The sequence below is a fragment of the Paroedura picta genome, chromosome 14 (genome assembly GCF_049243985.1).
Source record: "Paroedura picta isolate Pp20150507F chromosome 14, Ppicta_v3.0, whole genome shotgun sequence".
NCBI lineage: Eukaryota > Metazoa > Chordata > Lepidosauria > Squamata > Gekkonidae > Paroedura > Paroedura picta.
Window position 1 is genome coordinate 20,767,682 of NC_135382.1, and position 22,355 is coordinate 20,790,036.

General features: G+C 48.8%; 1 protein-coding gene across 1 annotated transcript in view; it reads right to left on the minus strand.

Moving 5' to 3' along the window:
- Positions 1–348: 348 nt before the first annotated feature.
- Positions 349–22,355, minus strand: part of GPI (glucose-6-phosphate isomerase) — a 28,229-nt gene continuing 6,222 nt past the window's right edge. The window contains exons 3-18 of the mRNA XM_077309764.1: positions 21,146–21,214; positions 19,183–19,302; positions 15,893–15,976; positions 15,651–15,797; positions 13,129–13,200; positions 10,667–10,711; positions 9,753–9,806; positions 8,001–8,061; positions 6,493–6,536; positions 5,407–5,559; positions 4,489–4,618; positions 4,167–4,243; positions 2,886–3,014; positions 1,917–1,992; positions 1,749–1,815; positions 349–879 (exon numbers count right to left, since the gene is read on the minus strand). Coding sequence (XP_077165879.1) covers positions 756–879; positions 1,749–1,815; positions 1,917–1,992; positions 2,886–3,014; positions 4,167–4,243; positions 4,489–4,618; positions 5,407–5,559; positions 6,493–6,536; positions 8,001–8,061; positions 9,753–9,806; positions 10,667–10,711; positions 13,129–13,200; positions 15,651–15,797; positions 15,893–15,976; positions 19,183–19,302; positions 21,146–21,214 — 1,452 coding nt within the window. The 3' untranslated portion in view covers positions 349–755. The remainder of the gene's footprint in view (positions 880–1,748; positions 1,816–1,916; positions 1,993–2,885; positions 3,015–4,166; positions 4,244–4,488; positions 4,619–5,406; positions 5,560–6,492; positions 6,537–8,000; positions 8,062–9,752; positions 9,807–10,666; positions 10,712–13,128; positions 13,201–15,650; positions 15,798–15,892; positions 15,977–19,182; positions 19,303–21,145; positions 21,215–22,355) is intronic.

The following is a 22,355-nucleotide window of genomic DNA, read 5'->3' on the forward strand; positions in this document are numbered from 1 at the left end:
CTTTCTGAGACACCGAAAGAGCAGAGTTGTGCAAAGCAGTGGCAGGGAGTCCCACATTCTCAGCCTAACCTACCTCACAGGGCTGTTGTGAGGATAAAACAGGAGAATACCGCAATACTTTATTTCCCATTGGAGAGAAAAAAAGTGGGAGATAAATGAAAGAAATCAACAAGATGAACTAGTCGGTGCTATTTTTGTAGAGCTAAAAAGAAACGGGACAGCAGGCTTGCATCCAGCAGCCCACTAAACCCCATCCCCTCTGCCGCTGTAGCCTAGGTGTGCCTACACACACACACACACACACACACACACACACGTGCGCAAAAGGACCACACAGACCCGCAAGCATCATTTGCTAAGGTGTAATCTCGTACAGGTTGGGATTTGCACTGACTCCACAAAACACACGGTGGCAAAGGGTTTTCGAACTGCCCGTCGTGCAGCTTTGAACCATCTAGGTGTGACAGAGCGGAGGGGACGGGGCAGCGGACCAGGGGCATGGCACCCAACACTTTGCAATTCAGCTGCCACAAAACACAGACAGCTGCCAAACAGTTTCCGGGCTGCACAAACACTAAACAGGGAAAGTGTCCCCCCTCCCCGACAACACTAAGCAATGCAACGTGGTTAACCGTTAAGAAGGCCAGAACTGGTAAAAGTGCTAGTTTGGTTAGACGTGGCTAAGGAAGCGGCAACTACAACATCGATCTGGGTGTGGGCAGCCGGGCTCTCCACGTCCTCCCCCGACTGGGGCATCAGGCCCTGTGCTTCTTGATGAAGTTGATCAGCCCGTTGGTCGAGGAGTCGTGGGAGGTCACGGGCGCGTCCGTCTCCAGTTCCGGCTCAATTTTCTTGGCGAGCTGCTTTCCGAGCTCCACGCTGGAAGGAAGGAGACAAAAAACAGAGGGAGAGAATTTAGGGGTGTATGTGATAAGACCCTTGGGAAGCCTGCAAGCGTGGCGTAGTGGTTAAGAGCGGGGCCTCTAATCTAGAGAGCCAAGTTTGATCCCCTGCTCTTCCACATGAGGCCAGCTGGGTGCTCTTGGTCTAGTCACAGTCCTGTTAGAGCAAGTTCTCTCAGAGCTCTCTCAGCCCCACTTGCCTCACAGGGTGCCTGTTGCGGGGAGAGGAAGGGAAGGCCACTTTGAGCCACTTTGAGACACCTCTGGGTACTCTTCTTCATCCAAAGCTTTAAGAGTGGAGCAAGCAATGACCATTTTAGCTTCATAACCACCCTTCTCACTTCAAAACGAGAAGGAATCTCAGTATTCGTTTTATTGCCCCTGGGAACACAGAACCATTTATGGAGACACAGCTGCCCCATGGGAATTCTCTGTGTAATTCCTGGCTTTCAGCTCCACGGTGCCACCGTTTCCCCCTCTATGGACTCAGAGGGCTTTAAAAGAAACAAAGAAACAAGGAAGTGCACTATAAGTTAGAGATTCTTCGAAAAGCACGCAGAGGAAAGTGGCAACTGCAGTGGACTGACAGGAAGGAAGTGGCATGACATAGGCGGGATCTTTGAAAACGTGCATCTTCCTGTCTGGACATCAAGACGGTGCACCTGGATGACATCCTTACAAGACTGAAATTGTTTTGTGGAAATGTGGAAAGATGACGACGTTGCACAGATACTCCAAAAACCAATTTCAAATAAGGTCAATCCGAATGAATCTACGCAAGAGGTTTGGGGATGGGCCATTTACTTTGCAAGAAGAAGCCCACCTCTCAAAAAGAAAGCTACTCACCCCCACTGGTCGTAGCTGTTGATATCCCACACCACTCCTTGAACAAAGATCTTGTGTTCGTACATGGCTGTAAGACAGACAATTTAAGCAGCGGGTTAACGTTTGACACAAAGACTTGTGGCCCGTATTCCAAGCACACTAATTATGAGAAAGGAAACAGGTGCTTACCAATTAAGGCCCCAAGAATGAAGGGATTCAGCTTCGTAAACACGATGGAGTTGGTAGGGCGATTGCCTTCGAACACCTTTCAAAGGGAGAGAAGGTACATTTGTTACCGCACCCCCATCTTCGGACGCGCCTGCTGAGATGAGACGTGAGAGGCAGCTAACTGTCCACAGTGACGGAAGAAACACTACACAGTCACTTGTGTGAGAAACAGTACACTATGCTAGTGAGTGTGAAAAACCCTAATGCAGGTACAAAGTAGGCCCAAGGCCATACAACCAGGAGGATTTGGGAACATTAAATAGTACATGGCCCAAACTAATGGCATATCTGCAAAATAAACAGGCAATTGTTAAGGAATCAATACACCCCTCTTAGTGGTTCCTTTATACATTCATCTGTTGACGATAGAGACTGGCTAATAGGGTGTCCCATCTGCAGCAACTCTTCTCCTGCCTGTTCTTGTAAGTATGAGTGCTTCAAACCTAGGGGGTCCTCAGCCTTGCCAAGTCTTTGGGCACTTTAAGAAAGGGTAATAGGAGTAGGGTTGCCAGTCCCCCCCCCACTCCTAGGAATTAAAAAAGGAGGATATGTGCACATGCATAGAGTGACATCTCATCCGGTTATACATGCAAATGACACTGTAGCACTCTAGGAATGCCCAATCTCTATCAGTAAGAAACCACAGAGACTGGGGAAATTCCTAGACCCTACTTCCAACCCCCCCATTTTTGTTCCCACTGGAGTGAAAAGCAATAGCAGGAGCCAGGAGATTATCCGGGGAACCTAAATAGGAGCCACTATAAAATGGCAGGGTGGAAGGTGCCTTTCAGTTCTACTTTAAATTGTTCTACTGCTGTCTAGGATTGAATGCTATTGCTTAGTGTCAACATTACCACCAGGGGACAACATCTACCCACTCAGTTCATGAACTGCAATTCAGCAAACAAATGTCTATACTGCTGGAAGTACCTTGTGTGGAAGAATTTTCTCCAAAGTATCTCCACTTAGGCCTGAAGCCTGCAGCTCCTTGCGGGCCTCATCGGTTGTCTTCCCCTTCATCAAGGCCTCTGTCTGAGCAAGGAAGTTGGACAGAAGGATCTAATGGAAATGAAAGAGGGGTTCAGGTGCCCAGTCCAGCAGCTGGCTTACCTCTATGTCATGCCCCCTAGTGTTCCTTGGAGGAACTACCACCCAAATCCTTGGAGGTCTCCCATCCACATACTAGCCAGGGTCAGCCCTGCTTAGCTTCCGAGATCTGACAGGATGGAGCTGTCCAGTCAACAGCAGTAAAAATTAGCCAGTACTGGGTCAGACACTCCAACTCCAGGCACTTCAGTTGCATTAAGAGCCGGCAACAATTGCTTCTGGGAAACTTGATGAACCTTCATGCCTCAACCCTTCAGGGATGAAGAAAGGGCGACCAGTCCTAGCAACGGAGGGAAGCAGCTTCTGCTTGCACAAGTTGGGCATCTGAAAGAGATGCATGCCACCCAGGCCCTCAGACACAGAACTTCCCTCCCTGATTTGAGCCCCGGTGGATACCATTGCCTTTCTGACTCATGATTTGCACACAACTCCAGTGGTCTGGCCCAGTTAATCAAGGACAGGCCTATATCTACTCTGGCTGGCAACTGCTCTGAAGGGTTTCAGATGGAATCTTTCCCGTTGTTCACTGCTCAACCTTCTTAACTGGGGACGGCAGGGGTTGAGCCTGGAACCTTCTACATGCAGAGCAGGTAACACAGAACCACAGCCTCCCCCTTAAGTATTTCTGCAAGATCTCCTGGAGAAAACGGTACCGTTATTCAGTCCAGTCAAAGGCTCCGTATGTGAACTGTTGGCTCTTACTAGATACTTGTTGTTAGGTGCAAAGTCATGTCCGACCCATCGCGACCCCATGGACAATGATCCTCCAGGCCTTCCTGTCCTCTACCATTCCCTGGAGTCCATTTAAGTTTGCACCGACTGCTTCAGTGACTCCATCCAGCCACCTCATTCTCTGTCGTCCCCTTCTTCTTTTGCCCTCGATCGCTCCCAGCATTAGGCTCTTCTCCAGGAAGTCCTTCCTTCTCATCAAGTGGCCAAAGTATTTGAGTGCTAGATTCTAGCAATGTTTGAAAGGGCCTGGGCAACTGCAGCACACACTTCCAGGGCCAGAGAGGCAAGAACTTGGTGTGCTGAGGCTTTCTCCCCATGAGTACCTGCACAAACCGCTTTAGCGCAGCGGACGCAAAAGCGGGCATCGCTCACCTTGTGATGCAGCCCTTTTCGAATCGGATTTTGCGTCTGGGCTGGGATGAGGAAGTCGCAAGGAATCATACGAGTCCCTGCGGATGGGTACGAAGAAAAAGAGTCTTAAAGCACAAGGAAGTTTTCGTTCAAGTCACTGCAAACCAGAATCACCATGGCTTCGTTTAAGGGAAACCTGAGAGCCATTATTGCTCCAAACCTTGTCCTAACACTTCTAGCGTGATTTGGATGGCCCATGTGGCCAGTCCAGAGTAATGCCCCCACCCAAAAACACTGGGCCCTCCCGAACCACTCATGGATACCCTGGGACCTCTCTCCATACCTTGATGAATCAGCTGGTAGAAAGCATGCTGCCCATTGGTTCCAGGTTCGCCCCACACGATAGGGCCAGTATTGTAGTCCACACGAGTGCCCTTCTTGGTTATGTATTTCCCGTTCGACTCCATGTCTCCCTAAGTGACAAGAGAAGAGCCACAGCCAACGTGAGAACCTCTTTGCTCCAGATCCACACACCCCTTCTACAACTGACTGCTAAGAGCAGGTTGAGCTCCAGTGATAATGTTTAAAAGGGTGGAAGGAGAGAGAGGAGAAGGCAGCAGCAAAGATCAGGCTCCACTGGCATACCAGAAAGGTGCGGACCATGCCAGGGAAACCGAGGCCCTCCCATAGGCTAATAACATAACCCACTGTTATTGGCTGTCAATCACAAAAGGGAGTTGTAGGCTGCCTCTCCTATCTGTTGCATCTGGGATGGCTCTGGCCTGGATAGCCCAGGCTAACCTGATCTCATCAGATTTTGTGAACTAAGAAGGCTGGATAGGAAACCCCCAAGGAAATCCAGGGTTGCTACACAGTCCGCACCGGGGGCTTTGCGCCGGGCTCCAGGCTGTCGTTTGAGCTGGGTTACGCTGCCCTGCTTCTTCCTGCTCCTGCATGGGGAGCATTTGGCCTGGAGCACCTCGTCCACCCCAGATTTGTGATCCCGCAGGGGAGCCAAGGCAGCAAAATTCCCAGTGCGGAAACGATCAGAGGCAGGTCACAGCAAACCACCTCTGTTCATCTCTTGCCCTGAAAATGCCACGTTCCTGGATTTGCCATGAGTTAAATTGAGACTCGATGGCCCTTTTCACCAACACGCTGGGGTGGAATGGGAATTTCCGCAAGAGACAGCGAGCACGGAACCAGAACGTGGCTGCTGTGCACATCCATTGCAAGACGCTACGGGGTGACCCTGCCTTACCTGCTGGAAGTAAGCTGCAAAGCGGTGCATGTATTGGTCGTAGGGCAGCAGCGCATGGGTTTCGGCTCCGAAACAATTGATGTACCAGACGCCCAGCATCGCCAACAGGACAGGCACGTTCTTCTCAAGGGGAGCGGTGCGGAAGTGATTGTCCTTTTGTGCGATAAAGGGCACAAAAGAAACGGATGCATGTTATCCCACTGAGAAGCTCACAGCAGCTCGGCTGCCCCTGAACAAAGCTGTTTTAAAGTCCTGGTCCTCTGGAACGATGCTGTCGGGATGTGTTTTTCACAATCCTAGCATGCGTTTTATTTTATGTTCCTGTCTACCAGACGCAGTGCCCATGGAGCCTTGGATTCGGATTTGGGTTTATATCTTATTTACTTCTTGCGTACCCAGCAGGAACCCAAAGTGACTTGCAACATTCACAACAACCCTGGAGGGAATTTAAGCTGAGTAAGAGGGACTAGCTCAAGGTCACCCAGTGACCTTCCACAGCAGAGCGGTGATTAGTACCTGGGTCTCCTACATACGAGCCTGGCACTTGGGCCGCTATACCATGTGTGCCTTGGCCCAGGAACCTGGACTGTGACCCCATGGTATGTCTACCTACTACTGCATGTATGCTCCAGACAAGGTAGCTTCTCTACCACTTCAGCTACCATGTTTAAAAAGAACTCATATTATGTTTCCGCTCTGTTTGAGATTCTGACTTGTTTCTGTGGTCCAAACCGTATTGATTCACTCACTGACACCCCATCTTGTTGACCAACTGTACTCAAACCACTTTGAATCTCAGGGAGAAAGGCAGACGATACATATTCACTTCACCATCATTTTCTTCTAGAGAATTTAGGACAGGGGTAGTCAAACTGCGGCCTTCTAGATGTCCATGGACTACAATTCCCATGAGCCCCTGCCAGCTGGCAGGGCCGCAGTTTGACTACTCCTGACTTAGGAGAACACTGGCTGAGGCCGTCAGTCACCCTCAGAGAGTCAGGCAACCGGATTTGTTTTTCTCCACCGCTGATGCTTTTAAATGCGTAGAAAACTACCCACCTCATTCTCGTAAGACTAGCTACTTACCATCCAGTGAGCTCCAGCAAGCAACTTCTCAAAGTTGTCGAAACCTAGTTATAATTTTAAAAAGAAGGGGAAAAGCCCACGTAAGCCGGAAACCCAAGTCAGGCATCCAAGAGCAGAACTTGAGAAGGTGCCTTCTGAACTATGGGGTGGGTCCAGAATAATACAAGTTGCTTCCTGCAGGCTTGGAGAGGTAACCCGCACATGGTCTAAATAAATCATCAACTGGATGTGTGAATTCCTCTCTTACTCCCCCACTCAGGGGGAAGCGACACTAGAACAGCTACACCTAGGAAATGCTGAAATGGCAGTCAGAGCTCAGGGGTACAGTAAAAGCAACCAGGCAAATGCCACGTGTTCAGGCTCTGCTCCTGAATCACTAGGGATTTCCCAAGCAGGAATTTGCAAACCTAAGGAGGAGGGGGGTGGGGGAGAGATGCTACTAAAGCTGAGACTTATTTTATTCCCTGCTTCAAGCGAAGGTAGCGAAGGAAAAACATTTCAATGCAACACAAGCAAAGACAGCAGCTGAATGGGCAGAAACAGGGGAGGGTCGCCAGGCTCCAGATAAGTACTGAGCGTACAAATTCAAGCATGGTGATCAAAGGTACAATGGCCCTGTGGCATTTAACGCAGCACTTCAGTGCAATGCTTTAAACACAGGCTGCAGAGTCAAGTGTGGATTGAATGCAGCGCTTCTCGTGGACTTCAGGTAGCTCCTTGCCTGTTTTTGTTGATTCCTTATATGGATGGGAGTGTATCATTCTGTCTATTCCACTACTGTCCACTTTTCATGGAAATTCATTTTGTCTAATTATTGTGGAGTTCATGCTTTGGATAATATACTGTACCTTTGATTACCATGCCTGAATTTGTATTCTCAATACTGTTTCTGTGTCGTTAACCTTCTCCTGTGAGTTCCCTCTGGATCAATTTCAACTTCCAGATCAGATGTAGAGTTAGTTTTTATATCCTGCTTTTCACGGCCCGAAGGAGTCTCAAAGCTTTCCCTTCCTCTCCCACAACAGACACCCTGTGAGGTAGGTGGGGCTGAGAGAGCCCTGTGAGAACAGCACTATCAGGACGGTGACAAGCCCAGGGTCACCCATCAGGCTGCATGCGGAGAAGCGGGGAATCAAACCTGGCTCACCAGATTAGAAGCCTCCACTCTTAACCACCACCCCAAGCTGGAGGCCTAGAGATCTCTCTGAATGACGACTGACCTCCAGGAGACAGAGATCAGGTCCCCTGGAGACTTTGGAGGGGGAACTCTACAACACGGCATCCTTGCAGAGTTCTCTCTTCCAAATGCCACATGTCCAGGCTCTGCTTCCGAATCACTAGGGATTTCCCAAGCAGGAATTTGCAAACCCAAGGAGGAGGGGGGTGGGGGAGAGATGCTACTAAAGCTGAGACTTTATTCCCTGCTTCAAGCGAAGGTAGAGAAGGAAAAACATTTCAATGCAACACAAGCAGTTTGCACAAAACGTGAGCGGTGAGGACATACGTACCAATGTGCAGGGCAATTGACAGGCCAATGGCAGACCACAAGGAGTAACGACCACCAACCCACTGAGAAAAGGCAAAAAGAAGAGAGGAGTTATTCGGCCGGTCGTGCCACCCCACTCCTGCTTGTTAACAACCACATATTTGAATCCAAATTCGTCTTGTTTCATTCATACTTCTGTCACATACAATGTTTCTAGCATCTCCCTAGCAATTCTCAGGGGAGACACCAGGGGGAGACAGCACAGAGTCTCGAGATCCCTCCGCATAGCACACCGATGGTCCACTTGACCATGCCCGAGGAACAAAACAGAACCACCCCCGACAGGCCTTCCGTCCTTTGCAGCTCGAGCGGCAGCTTCTGATAGCAGCAGCAAATCTCCAAAGCTAGTCTGAATCAGCTGATTCGCCCGTTAATATTTAGCAATATTCGTACTTTCCAGTCCCGCTGTTATCCCTAATGGGGTCTCAAAGTAGCTTATGACATCATTCTCCCCTCCTCCATTGTCACTTTAATAACTCTGAGGTTGGTTAGTCTGAGAGAGTATGGCTGGCCTGAGGGTGCTCAGGAAGTTTCTATAACAGATCAGGATCTGAACTCCGAGCTCTTGGATCCTAGTTTGACTTATTAGCTACTATGTCATCGTGGCTCTGGGTGAACTCAACTAGATAGTTTGGTTTAGATGTTCCCTTTTTACTGCACGGCCACTGCACTCGGCCTGTACGGATTTCAGACTGGACTGACACTTGACTTTTACTGCCCTAGATTCGATCCACCAGGCAAATGTCACAGCCTAGAATAGCTTCCCAAGGCTGGGTGCGGTGAACTATCTCCTATTACCCAGATGCTGCCTAGACTGAAGCATTCAAAAGGTCTGGTTGCTTGACCTTTGGACAAGCCGTTAGGCAGAGCAGCCACGACTCTCCTTATTTCAGATCCCCAGATGTGCCCTTCGTTGCAGTTCCTCCTTCCTGAAAAACCACTGCAAGGGGGTGCAGAGTGACATCAACCTCTGCTCCTTCCGCTCCAGTCAAAAGGGGCTTTCCCAATTCTCACACTCCAGGTAAAGCCCCTTTGGAGCGTGAGGGATTCTGAAGACACCAAGATCCAAGAAAGGAAAGGCTCCTGAGAGCCAGTGTTGTGTAATGGTTAAAAGTGGCAGCCTGTAATCTGGAGAACTGGGTTCAATTCCCCACTTCTCCACAGGCAACCAGTGGCTTACAAACATGTTTCCCTTCCTCTCCTCACAACAGCCACTGTGTGAGGGTAGTTGGGGCTAAGAGAGTTCTAAGGGAACTGCTCTTCAAGACCAGCTCTAAGCTCACAGGATGTCAGTTGTGGGAAAGGGAGGGGTAGGTGATTGTAAGCCGCTTTGAGACTCCCTTGAGTTGTAAAAAGCAGGATACTACTTTTTCCCCAACTGGTGGAACAGCTCAGAGGTTTGAACACAGTGATCTCCCTAAGCCCTAAGTCAATTTGTAGGCATGGTTCCTTCCCATTTAATTGTTCCAATCTAATTTGGGAAAGAGGTCCTGGTTTGCCCCACTGGCAGGCTTTCATGCCAGTGTTTGATTTTGGCATGGTCCATCAATCCCGGTGTGTTGCTGGAGTCAACTGTGTGCAAGGACTTCATAACCTGGTTGCAAGACCAAGGCGGGAACAGGAGACAGTCAAAAGGGCAATGAAAAATTAAAGCACATCCCCAATCACCCCAAGCACAAGTGTGATCTTGGATATAACAAAATATCTTACTTACATCCCAAAACTCAAACATGTTCTGAGTGTCAATTCCAAAGTCTTTAACTTTGGGCTGCAAGAGAAAAGAGGGCAGTTAACATACACAATCATAACATGAATAAGGTCAAGAACATCAAGAACTTATGTTTCCAGGCTGAAAACCCAAGCAAAACAGAATTTCTTTCTCTGATAGTCCTTCTCTGATATAGCAAGGGGAAGGGGGACTATTTGGATGTAAACAGAGCAAGCTGCAGCGTTCTCGTGTCTGATTATACCTTCTCTCTACTGGACATACAAGAGAACACCAACAGAAGCAGAAGAAGTCTCCTTTTGCTAGATTTAAGGCAAAGCATCAACATCATAAAAGTCAAAGAAGAATCAAACATCTTACCGAACAGCATTTATTCAGAAGCGAGCCTGACTAATTTCATTGAAACTGTGGATACTTTCATGCTCTAAATTATGGATCATCTTTTTGCCTAACGTTATCGTTTTAATGCAGAACGTATCGCATAGAACAGGGTTAGTCAACCTGTGGTCCTCCAGATGTCCATGGACTACAATTCCCATGAGCCCCTGCCAGCATTTTCTGGCAGGGGCTCATGGGAATTGTAGTCCATGGACACCTGGAGGACCACAGGTTGACTAACCCTGGCATAGACCATCACACTGGAGTCGGAAAACCCTACATCACACTGTACCATTCAGAAGACCTTTTGATCAGAGAAGACGGCATTTCCGTAAAATAATATTTCTCTTATTCCGAGCCTGACGATGGCTTGTCTAAGAACGTCTCCCAAGTTTGCTGCAGCTCTCTGAAATTATTACCCCAGCAACATCTCTGAGAAATGCAGAGAATTACTTCATTTCTACCACCCCTTTACAGCAGCCCATAACACAAAACAAACTGGTTTGCAAAAGCTAGATACTTACGCCATTGGTAGACAAGGCAACAAAGTGCTTGGCCACAGCAGAAGGCTTTAAAAAAAATTAAAAGGAGAGGGTTAGAGAAAAAAAGCACAACAACCTTGCAAGGCATTCTGAATTGCATGACTTCACTTCCTGGCTTTGTTCTGTGGAAAGAGGTCTCTAGCAGAGAGCCCCCAGGCAAGAGAACTGAACAGAAAATGAAAATATTGCGATGGGGGATATTCGCAAACATGCTGAATCCCAATTGCTTATGCTACATCCCCCCCCCCCCGAATAAAAGACCAGTTCCTCTGCAAAAGAACTTACAGGCCAAATTTAGAGGGGGAACAATTACAAGGATCAATGTACACAGACGCAGGCCTTACGGCCACCTCCTCCACCCAAAAAGTCCTTTCTGGAAGAAGGAGGTTTTTAAACTTAATTTATTCATTTGATTTCTTTGAGCTAGGGACTGGAGGGGGAAGTAGAACCAGGTGAGTCTTCTAGGAGGGTTTGTAAGCAGAAAGAGCAGGGAGGGAAGAAGGCTGGAGAACTTAAGGACAGCTGAGAAGGCCCACTGGCAGAAGGGGGCATAAAGATGACCCTTGGAAGCTTATGGGCACTCTGGAAGACCTGACTGCCCCCTTTCCCCAAATCCTGTAGTGGTGGCATTTCTACAACTGCAGATTGCAAGGTCCTTTTCATCCCCCTGTCCCAAAATCAGGCCACTCATCTCACTGTTGACTTAGCATCCTGCTGGGGACGGAGGAAGACCTGCTCCAGGAACTCTACCCCACCCCCCGTTGGATTTATTAATCTGCTTGGGGTTAACGGAGACTATGTTTTTTTTCAGGTTTTATGATTTTAACAACTGTATGTGATTGTGTGGTGAACCCACCCTGAGATCCAGAAGAAAGGCAGGGCATAAAAATAAGATGCATTATTTATTTAACTTCCCAAATAGTACAGAAAACATATTTGGATCAAAAGAGGGGGCCGGGGGATGAGGACGTCAGCTTTTCCAAATGAACTTGTTCACGCAAACTGTTATTTGCCTGGCGGGTGGGGCTATACATGGACACCCAACACCTTAAAAGCATGTTGTCAAGATCTGGCCCTAGGATTACAGATGCAAGAACCAGCAGGTCTCGCTGGACCAGATTCTAACTTTACATATGGGAGGGGAGAAGGGGATCAAAGGGAAACAGTCTGCACCCAGCAGCAGACATCAGCCGTCCACCAATGGAGGCGAACAACGCTTTCTGACTCCATCTATTTGGCAATTTTGCCCTGTCTTTCAGGAATATCAGAGAGCTTAAAGAGCAGCAGGCAAACAGCATCTTTTTGCGGCAACTTAATGGAGGCCTCCACTTAAGGCCATCTATTCATAGGCCAGGCATCTGCCGCTGATGCAGCCAACCCCCTGCCCCCTGCAAAGATAACCAGGTTTCAAAGTGCAAAGGGAGCTGCCAAGTCTCTGGGGCACTCAAAAGCCAGCCAGCGTCTCACGTTTCCTCTCTGTAACTGGCTCTGTAACATTCCAAGGCCCAGATCTGCATAATCCTTGACACAGATTGAGGCTTGGTTCAAATGTAACCCTGGCTCCTTGCGAGCTTTTAAAAAAAGAAGCAAGGAACGACAAACCGCATCCCCTTCCACTTTGCCCTCCTCCATCCGTGTGATGCAGAGTTTCCTGCTATGTGTCAATCATTGTTAACCAGGGCTCCCTGGAATGGGAAACCGTGTTTCGAAGTGAGTTTGCAAACCACGGTTTAGAGAAACCTCAGGATGATTTACACTGAGCTTGCTGCACATGTCCATGGCTGCAAATGGTGATATATGCTGGAGAGGTTGTTGTATTGGGACTTGCATACCACAGCTGGGCCTGTGAGTGCATCTGAGTACCACAGTATGGCTTAAAAAGGGGGGAGAGGAGAGAATTCAGCCAAATACCGGACGCCAGTCTCAAGGGAAGCTCTCTTTGGCCATCAGTCATTGAGAACAGGGATGCCAGCTGCAGCTGCATTGTTGCAGAAGTCATTCACAAATAGTTTTGGGGGCTTTGAAAGGTTCACAGTGCAGAATTGGACAACTGTATTCTTGGTTGGAGAGAGTTTACTGCAATGACCTCTTTATTAATGCCTCTAGTCTGTTCTCAAGAGACCTTGCACTCTGTTTCAATTTAGGGGCTGCGTGCAGTCATCATTGCAAAGCTGAAGAAGTTTCACACACCGAAACTAGACAACACCTGGAAGTCTAGTCTTGTTAGGATGACATTAAAGACTTTGTAGACAAGAACTTCTCTCAGTGCTTAACGTTAACCTCTAGCAGGAATGCAGGAATTGTTCTGTTAACGGTAAGATTTACTGAGCCACACATTTTTTTCCCTCCTGCTTGCATACATCCTCCTGCAAGCAGACAGGAGACTCCCTGCTGGGCTTGGCAGCTGAGCAAATCAGTGTGGAACTGCATGCAGTGACACTTACATCGTTAGCAGCATGGAGGAACCATTCTTTGGCAGTTTCCGCATTGGTGATGGTTTCCTGGGTGGTGAAAGTCTGCAAGCCAGGAGGATGGGTAAACAAAGAAATATCACCGTCAAACCACAGATACAATACACAAGGGAACAAAAAATGTATTGGGATCAGGCCAATGAAGCCAATCAACCATTGAAGGAAGGAAGGGTTTAGACCAGAGGTGGGCAAACTGTGGCCCTCCAGATGTCTATGGACTACAATTCCCATGAGCCCCTGCCAGCATTCGCTGGCAGGGGCTCATGGGAATTGTAGTCCATAGACATCTGGAGGGCCACAGTTTGCCCACCCCTGGTTTAGACCATTCAATGATGCTGAATTAGTTTCTTATCCAGTTTCTTTCTACACAGACGCCAATGAAGATGGTGGCTCCTGATGGCTATGCGGTGGCCTTTGCATGGTGTCACTTGTTGCTTGTTTTGGATAACGGCCCTACCCTGTGCCACTGATCGCTGCCTTCCAATACCAAAATCAACATTTTGAAAAAGCAATAATAAAATTATGAGGAATCGGCGAGAAGGAATTAGGTTATGGGTAGAAATCAACTTTTTTTGTTGGGGATAATAACAGGCAAAGTTACCTACGGTCATCCACTGAATTCTTTTGTCAGTGTATTGTATTGATGCATAACAGTGGCAAGGAGTTCGGGTTAGGTTTTTGTGGTGGAAACAATGAGAAAAGATGGTCATTAAACTATGAAACCCTGAAGGCTGGAAAGCGAGTCTGGTATTTTTGGATGGCGCCACAATCCAAAGAAAAACCGGCCCTGGTGTGGCCTGAAAGATTTTTGTGTGCAACCCACTGCAATGACACAAGACCATTCATGACAAGGAGGTGTGAGCTGGCAGCCCCCCAACGGCCTGTGCCCCTTTGCGAGATCAATAATTTTCACTTTGCTCGGACATCCCACCAACCCCAGCCAAGGCCCGCTTTATATTGGAACACGGGCCTCTTTGTTCCCCTCGAGGTCCGGACAATTCCATTTCCTCATTAGCAAACAAGCAGACCCATAGAAAGATCCCTGGCTTTATGAAAGGCATCGACGTGGCCGTCCGTGCAGTCTGGTCAGGATCCTGCCCACCCGCCCCAGCCATTGGCGTTCATTCACCCGTTAAAAACACAGCTGTGAGGACCAACATCACGTCCACCCGGACCCCGTCGCTCCAAAACCTGATTCCATTAAGACAAAAGGCCGGGTTTATAAAGCAAACCCTTCGGAATGCCATTCATCCCCTTCCAAATCTACCCAATTAACCCAGCGGCAGCTGAGCAAATGAGAACCGAGAAATGCGACTCTCCCTAATGGAGATCTCAGCCTTTCAAGCAGAGGGCTTCACCTCCCCGATTTCTGCATGCACACACCATGCCAGTGCTGCTTCCAAGACCGGGTAACGAGGGACACTCCCCCAACCACTTGTGAGGCCTGCAATGCCTAGAGGTAAAAGCTGTCCTTCGGCAGGATAAGGGTTGCCATGCTAACCGTGGGCCTGGCCACAAGTTCAGCCCCACTTCACGTCGGTCCTCCTTACCAAATTTCTTGCTTAATGCCACTGAACCCCAATCCAGCAGAAGACCAGCAAGAGCCTGCCACGGCATCTGACTCAACCTTGATTCCGTCAAGGGAGGCTTGTTTCAGCTAGACGTGTTCAACAAGGTCTTATGGGACCCCACCCTTGCTGCTCACACACGACGGTAAGGTCCAAGTCTGGAGCAGCAACGTGCAGAGATGCCACAGGTTCTGGGGGCAGAATATCCTGGCATCTGGTGAGCCGTGGGGTAATCCGATCACATCCCCCCTGCCACCTTCCAAGGACACAAAGTCAGCACAGTCACCCATGCTAAGGTATGGTGAAGGGTTTCCTCCGACAGCTTGTTTCAGGCCGACTGAAGCCTTTGTCTCCCCTTTCAGCCCATTAGCCATTTCCTCATGCCACATTAGCGCCTCTTGGCACACTCATTGGGAATGGCTGAAAGTAGAAGAGGGCTGCTTCCTTTGTGACTCACAAGGCAGACAAGCACACACAACTTCTTTGTACCCAGAACCGGATTTTGCATGAGCTACTATTCCGTCAGGCCTATAGCTGAATACTGTCGGCCTTTCTGTCCGACCCACCAGACGGAAAACACACAACATCTTTGTACCCAGAACTGGATTTTGCATGAGCTACTAAGGGGCTATTCCGCCAGGCCTATAGCTGAAGCCAGAAGTAACCCCCAAATACCGTCGGCCTTTCTGTCTGACCCTGCCAGGTGGAAAACCTGCACCCGATTCAGGACTACCCCTGTTCCCCATGCTCATAATTGAAAGCCCTACGGCCAGTTTTAATAATTATTTCAATGTAATATAGAATTGGTTTTAATTGTTATTAATCTTGATTTTTTATTGGACTAGTACGCAATCCGTTCTGCATTTTCGAAGACGGGGCAGAATATAACTCCCAAAATATAAATATAAAATAAATAAAAGCATCTACCTTAGAGGCGATAATGAAGAGGGTCGTCTCTGGATTTAATTCTGCCAGCGTTTTGGCCATGTGGGTGCCATCGATGTTCGAGACGAACCAAACCCGGGGACCGCCCTTGGAATAGGGCTTCAGAGCTTCAGTCACCATGAGGGGGCCCTGCAGAAAAGCCAAACCCCGATGATTGGCAAAGTGCCTTTCCTTCAGCTGCTTTCCTCGCGCGGCAAAGCTGATAACCCAACGGGGCAACTCACCAGATCGGATCCTCCAATCCCAACGTTGACCACGTCGGTGATGGCTTTCCCAGTATAGCCTTTCCAGTCGCCACTGCGAACTTTCTGCGCACAGGGGAAAAATGGTTAGCCCCAAAAGAACAAAAGGTGAAAAATAAACCTGGCCACTGGCAAACGGATGCTCGTAGCTGATATTTTGAAACCCGCTAAAAAGAATGGAAAGCTCTGCAAAACCGAGTGAGTAACAACCATCTCAAGGTGTTTCCTTGTAACTGGAAAGCCCCTAAGACAGTGGTTCTCACCTTCCTAATGCCGCAGCCCTTTAATACAGTTCCTCATGTTGTGGTGACACCCAAACCAAAACTGACCAATGGCGTGAAGATCCATTGTTCATGATTGTTGTATATAATAAATTGGTTATAAATTGGCAGGCACCTTCAGGAGGAGCAGCAACAGTGGTGGTGCCCCAGGCCAAGCTGCTCGCCCTGCCATGACCTGTGAAAAGGTCATTTGGCTCCCAAAGGGGTCCTCAGGTTGAGAACCACTACCCTAGGACCAACATAACCTGCAAAAACAGAAAAGGAAAGACATGGAAGCAACAAATTGCTTCCTGAATAGCGCTGGCATAAAGGTAGGACACAGCAATCAATTCGAACATCTCTTTGAGGGCCACCACAAAGGGCACCCAATTAGACCCGGAGGTTGGGGGCCACTGCTGAGAAGGCCCTGTCTTTGAAATCTCACACACACAAGTTTTGTACCATTTTGGTGGGTCCTAATAAAAGGTACAATGTGGAATCTGGTTTGTCTTATGGATTTTGTTTTTGAACCAGTGCAGCTACAACAGCTATTGTCTTCTCCTGCACTGTATCCACAACAGAAGGGGAAAAGGTTCATAAGCAAATGGGAAGCAAGTGGCCAAGCCTGGTTAAGAGCCTGAGCATTGAGCCAGCAAGTTCCTGATTAACTTAGCCCGCGGTATGAACTCACCAGGTGCAGTTTGACAAGGTCCCCCCCCCCCCCCGCCCAACACAAAAATATGCAGATAATGCTGATCTACCTGTCAGGAATGTCACAGGGCATGTTGACTTCTGACAATGCAATCCTATGTAGAGTTACAATATTTCGAGTCCATTGAGATCAATGTACTTCGAAGGACGCAACTCTACTTAGAACAGCACTATAAACATCAAGAATTTTTGTGCGGGGCAGGGAAGGGAAGTAAGAACAGCTGGGTTTATGGGATTAAGGTAACTCAAAAGAAAACTGTAGCATTTGTGTCATGAAATAACAAGCAACTCAGCCCTGCCCAACAAAGTCAAAAACAGCTGTGCACAGAAGTGGTCAAGTGGGTGCAGAACCACCTTTGCAGGTAGCCAAACACCCTCACCCCCTTTAAGGGACGCCCGCAGCCTCAGCTCCCTTCTGCTGTTCCTGCTTCACCCCCTCTCTCACCTAGAGCAAGGGTAGTCAACCTGTGGTCCTCCAGATGTCAATGCACTACAATTCCCATGAGCCCCTGCCAGCAAACGCTGGCAGGGGCTCATGGGAATTGTAGTGCATTGACATCTGGAGGACCACAAGTTGACTACCCTGACCTAGAGAGACCTGCAAGTCTGTTCTCCATTTTGAAGATGGGTCGACACCAATCCACTCCATGTTATGAACGGCCACTGGGCAGTTACACCCTTTAGGCCCTGGGGAAAAACTCACCACCACCCATACAGCAAACAGGGAGGTTTGCATATCTGAAAGCGCTCCCCTCCACTTACCATTAGCAGGTCAGGCTAGGCTAGAGTTCTCCACCAGGTGCAAGAAACATTCCCCTCCCCATCATCTTGTCCCCTGCTTCATTCCCTGTTGGGAAAGTCCTTATTCCTCCCTTATTTGAAGAACAGCTGGTCTTTTATACCCTTTTTTTCACTACCCAAAGAAGTCCCAAAGCAGCTTACAAACACCTTTCCTTTCCCAGCAACAGACACCCTGCGAGGTAGGTGGAGCTGAGAGAGCTCTAACAGAACTGCTCTGAGAGCAGCTCTAAAAGAACTGTGACTGGCCCAAGGTCAGCCAGCTGGCTGCATGCGGAGGAACGGGGGAATCAGACCTGGTTCTCCAGATTAAAGGCCGCTGCTCTTAACTGCTACACCATGCTGGCTCTCTTGAGAAACCCTGCCAGCACAACACCCTTCTGTCAAGTACTTTGAGGTCTCTCCCCACATTTAGTAGTTCCTCATGCAGATGTGATGCCTCACAGTGGGCCGTATGAACAGGCTCCAATGAAAAGCTTCAGTCGATGGCGTGTGGCCCAGGACTGTTCATTCACACATGACACTGCTGAACAAACTGCACTTGTCTCAGAACTGGACCACGGAGAAAAGAAAGAGTCATGTGAAGCGGCCCTGGACAGTCAGGCCACTTGTCAGTCAAGGTCAGCAACCTCTACTGACTGGCAGCAGCTTCTCAGGGTCCAGCGAGGCTCCCTCACTCCTGGATCCTTTGAATAGGAGAAGGGAGGGATTGAACCTGGGAACTTCTGCATACGGAGCAGATGCTCTCCCACTGAGCCATGGTCTCACTGCATTTGGCCTGTAGCTGTATATGCATTAGCAACGTGAGGAACACCCCTCCGTTCTGAACCCGGACGCTGCTGTACAGCTGCTATTCCTTCCGACAGTGATTGCACGGCAAGCTTTCCCAGCTCAAGGAACAGGCAGAGATCTGGATCCAATCCTTTGGTGTTCTTAAGGGCAGCAGATTTGGATCATTCCTCTCCCTCCCATGCAGATCCACCTCTGTGCTGTTCCTCTAGGTTTGCTGACGTCCTGGAACAAAACTTCAGGGGTCTGCAGTGGGTGGGAAGAAGCCGCAAAACCCGCTACCTCTCCTTTTGTTGTTGTTAGGTGTGAAGTCGTGTCTGACCCATCGCGACCCCATGGACAATGATCCTCCAGGCCTTCCTGTCCTCTACCATTCCCCAGAGTCCATTTAAGCTCACAACCTCTCCTTAAGATCCCTTAAATTATCTACAGCTTCTTAACTGCAGGGTGGAATCCCCTGTTATTTTCAGGAATTTGCTGCCATTGCTTGGGGCAAGGAAAAACGCTGGAGGCAAGAAGCATTACCCGCAGGGGTAGACACGCAACAGAATCTTGCTCTGCAGGTTGTTCGCTTAATCTTACAGCAACAAGGCTGATGTAACAGGGAAGAAAAGGGGGCAGGGAGCAGTGCAGAACTGAAATGAACTCCCCCAAAGAATGAATGTTCGCTATTAAAAGCTACAAGCAGAGACGGTGTCTGACAAGAGTTTCTACCTGGCAGAAACCCTTCATCTTTTCCAAGACTTTGTTCACTTCTGGGACGACATCTTTGCCTTCAACCAGGATCGGGGTGTTGGAGCGATTCCGCAGGGCGATGTGAAGCACGGCTCTGTTCTGAAGACAGGAGGAAGTTGCAGGACAATTAGGGCGGGTTTTGAACAAACAGTTCTGGCAAAAACAAACGAAAAAACCCCACTTCCCCAAAAAGGCAAGCAAGTCTGTACAACCGGGATAGAGTTCACAATCACTTAATTCCTGGTTTTCCTGCAACAGCAGGCAATGAAACCAGAATTTCGGTAGCCTGGGGGGTGGACCACTAAATTCAGATCCTGGTTTGCTAGGCCCTAATCCATCATAGTTAATGGAATGCCCTGCATCCAGGCAATACTCATTATAATTAGCATGTCTAACTAAACTAAGGCTTGCTGCAGTATCTGAACTGAGTCACAGTCGGAGACATTTATTTACTTATTGTATTTCAGTTACTCACAGGGAGCATGTATATATACATGTAATATTTGTAATTTTTGTGTAATAAATATGTAATATTTGTATAAGATGTAAACAGATACAATGGTTATGCAGACAGATAAGGCAATCCCCCTAAATACTATTATGTGAATTTTCAATCCACTCAAAGAGCTCCATCACATCTCCTTGGAAAGTACAACACTCACTTGCCAATGATGGAGGAAGAGACTTCGCCCCCAGCTAATGTTGTACTTGCTCCTGTACTCCTTTCCTCCTTCCCAAATTTGCCTGTTCAAATTGGGATTAATAAATAGCTCCTGATGGGAACTGCCAACAAGATTATGTGGGTGCAATGAAACACTGGACAAGAATGTTTTAAATAGTTACTTCCAAATCGAAACACAACTCCATACACATTGTAGACTACTTTGCTGTCACGGGCTCCAAAGAAAACCGGGGCTACGCATGTGTTGGGGGAGACCCAGCTGGTTAATATGCTTCGCTACAGCATCTGCGCAAGCCCTCCAAAGCTCTGCAGCCACTGATCTGTTTGGACACTGCCTCAGATCTGCTTCACACTCTACATGATCCAAAGTGACAACCCAGGAAGGGAGGAAAGGGAGGCCAGCCTGAGCTTGCAGGGCAGGCATGTGTTTGGACAGAAACAACACACCCTGGCCAGTGTTGGACCCCAGCCACCTGTAAGGGCTTCACACGCACACAAGGTGGCTCAGAAGGTGCTCTTGTTTTCCTCCGGGCATCTGTGATGGGAATTTAAGCGCCTGGCTCTCTTAATCCCTATCCTGAATGGCCCAGGCTAGCCCGATCTTGCCAGTTCTCAAATGCTCAGCAGGGCTGGCCTTGGTTAGTACTCAGATGTGGGACCACCCAGGGAGAGCTGGGTTGCTACACAGAGGCTAAACACCTCTGTGTGACTCTTGCCTTCAAGACCCTGCGGGATTGCTGTAAATCACCTGTGACTCCAAAAGTCACTTCCTCCAGCTCTCTTCTTAGATGATGGAAGCTCACGTCTGGATTGTTGGAAGGCACACGGCAATGGACTATCAGGGGCGGCCAATCTAGGGCTCTCCAGATGTCTGACTACAATTACCATGAGCCCCTGCCAGCATGGCGTTGGCAGGGGCTCAAGGTAATTGTGGTCCAAGACATCTGGAGAGCCACAGTTCGGCCCTCCCTGGCTTATATGAAATCGTTGCGCACTGAAAGCACTGCAGGAACAAGAGTTATTATCCCACACTGCAGCTAAGATGGAGACACACACACACAAACAGCGAGTTGGGTAAGTCCTCTGGGTTTTCCTTCTTTACCCCCTGCTCTGTTCAGTGGGCTCAGAGCAGCTCCCGGCTGTTTTCTCAAAATACATTCCTGCCCCCAAGGCCCTGTGATCTCAACTAGCGAACCCCCCTAAGCAGGAAAGGGCGAGAAGTCCGTCCAGTGGAACCCTGCCCAAGTACACGAGACGTACCTCCGTGAAGTTGATCTTGTCTCCAGTGAACATTTTCTCTCTAGCGCTCTCAATGCCCCTCGATTTGGCCTGAAAGTGACAACAGACAATGCAGAATTGAGAGGAATAAGCCCAGCAAATAGCCTAAGTAGGCACCTAACAAGAGAAAGCACTGCGCACACCACGTTGGCCTTCTCTTCCTGCAAGCTGAAGGCACATCTGACTGATGCTGACAACTAACGGGACTACGGCCAAATTCAAGGCTCCATCAAAGCAAGCACTGGATCACCCACATCTTTGGGAACAACCCAGTTCTGTCTCCAGGCAGGTTAAGTAGACAGGAGATATGACAGACGCAGGGCAAAGTATCCTGGGAATTCAGTCACAGCCCTACCTTTTACCACTGTAGGGTTTTAGGGAACAGATCATCTTCACTGTATTGAGACCAAGGTGTTTGGCATAAGCTACTGCGTAAAGCGCGCTGGGGGGGGGGAATCTTGGGGAGACTGACTGCCTGTTGAATTTTGAGAAGAGAGCGGGCGCTACCTCAAAATGGCTGCTATGGGAGACAGTCACAAAATGGCTGCCATGGGAGACATTAGCCAAGCACACGATGTTGGATGATCATAAAGCAAGCATCCTTTTTTCGGAAGGAAGAGGCCATCTCCAAATGGATCCTCTCTGAAGACACAAAGGTGATGCCTCCTGGGCTCTTTTGAAGCCCCTCCTGCTCCACTGAAGTGCAAGAAAGCCTGGAATACATCAACATGTCCCTGTCCCCGGGAGGTTATGCCTGGCCTCAACCAGGGCCAGGGCCTTTTTGGTCCTGGTTGCAACCTGGTGGAATGAGCTCCCAGAAGAGCTAAGGGCCCTGATGGAGCTCTCAACATTCCGCAGGGCCTGGAAGACAGAGCTCTTCCACCAGGTGTTTGGTTGAGGTCCGGGCTAGGAAGAACTGCTCCCTCCCTGTGGAGGCTTGTCATAGCCGGCTGGGACACATTTTTGAGGCTCTTCCCCCCCCCCCCGGAGGATTGGTGGCTGTTGGGTATGGGGGTTGAGGTGTAGTGGGGGTGTAGTGGGTTATCCTGTAGCTGTGGTTTTACCGCCATCTTGGTTTGGTATGGGTATTGTTTTATGGGATTTTAGGATTTTATGTAAACCGTCACGGGCCGGTTGACTCCGGTAGTGGCAGTCTAAAACATTTAAATATAAAATAAATTTAAAAACTTGT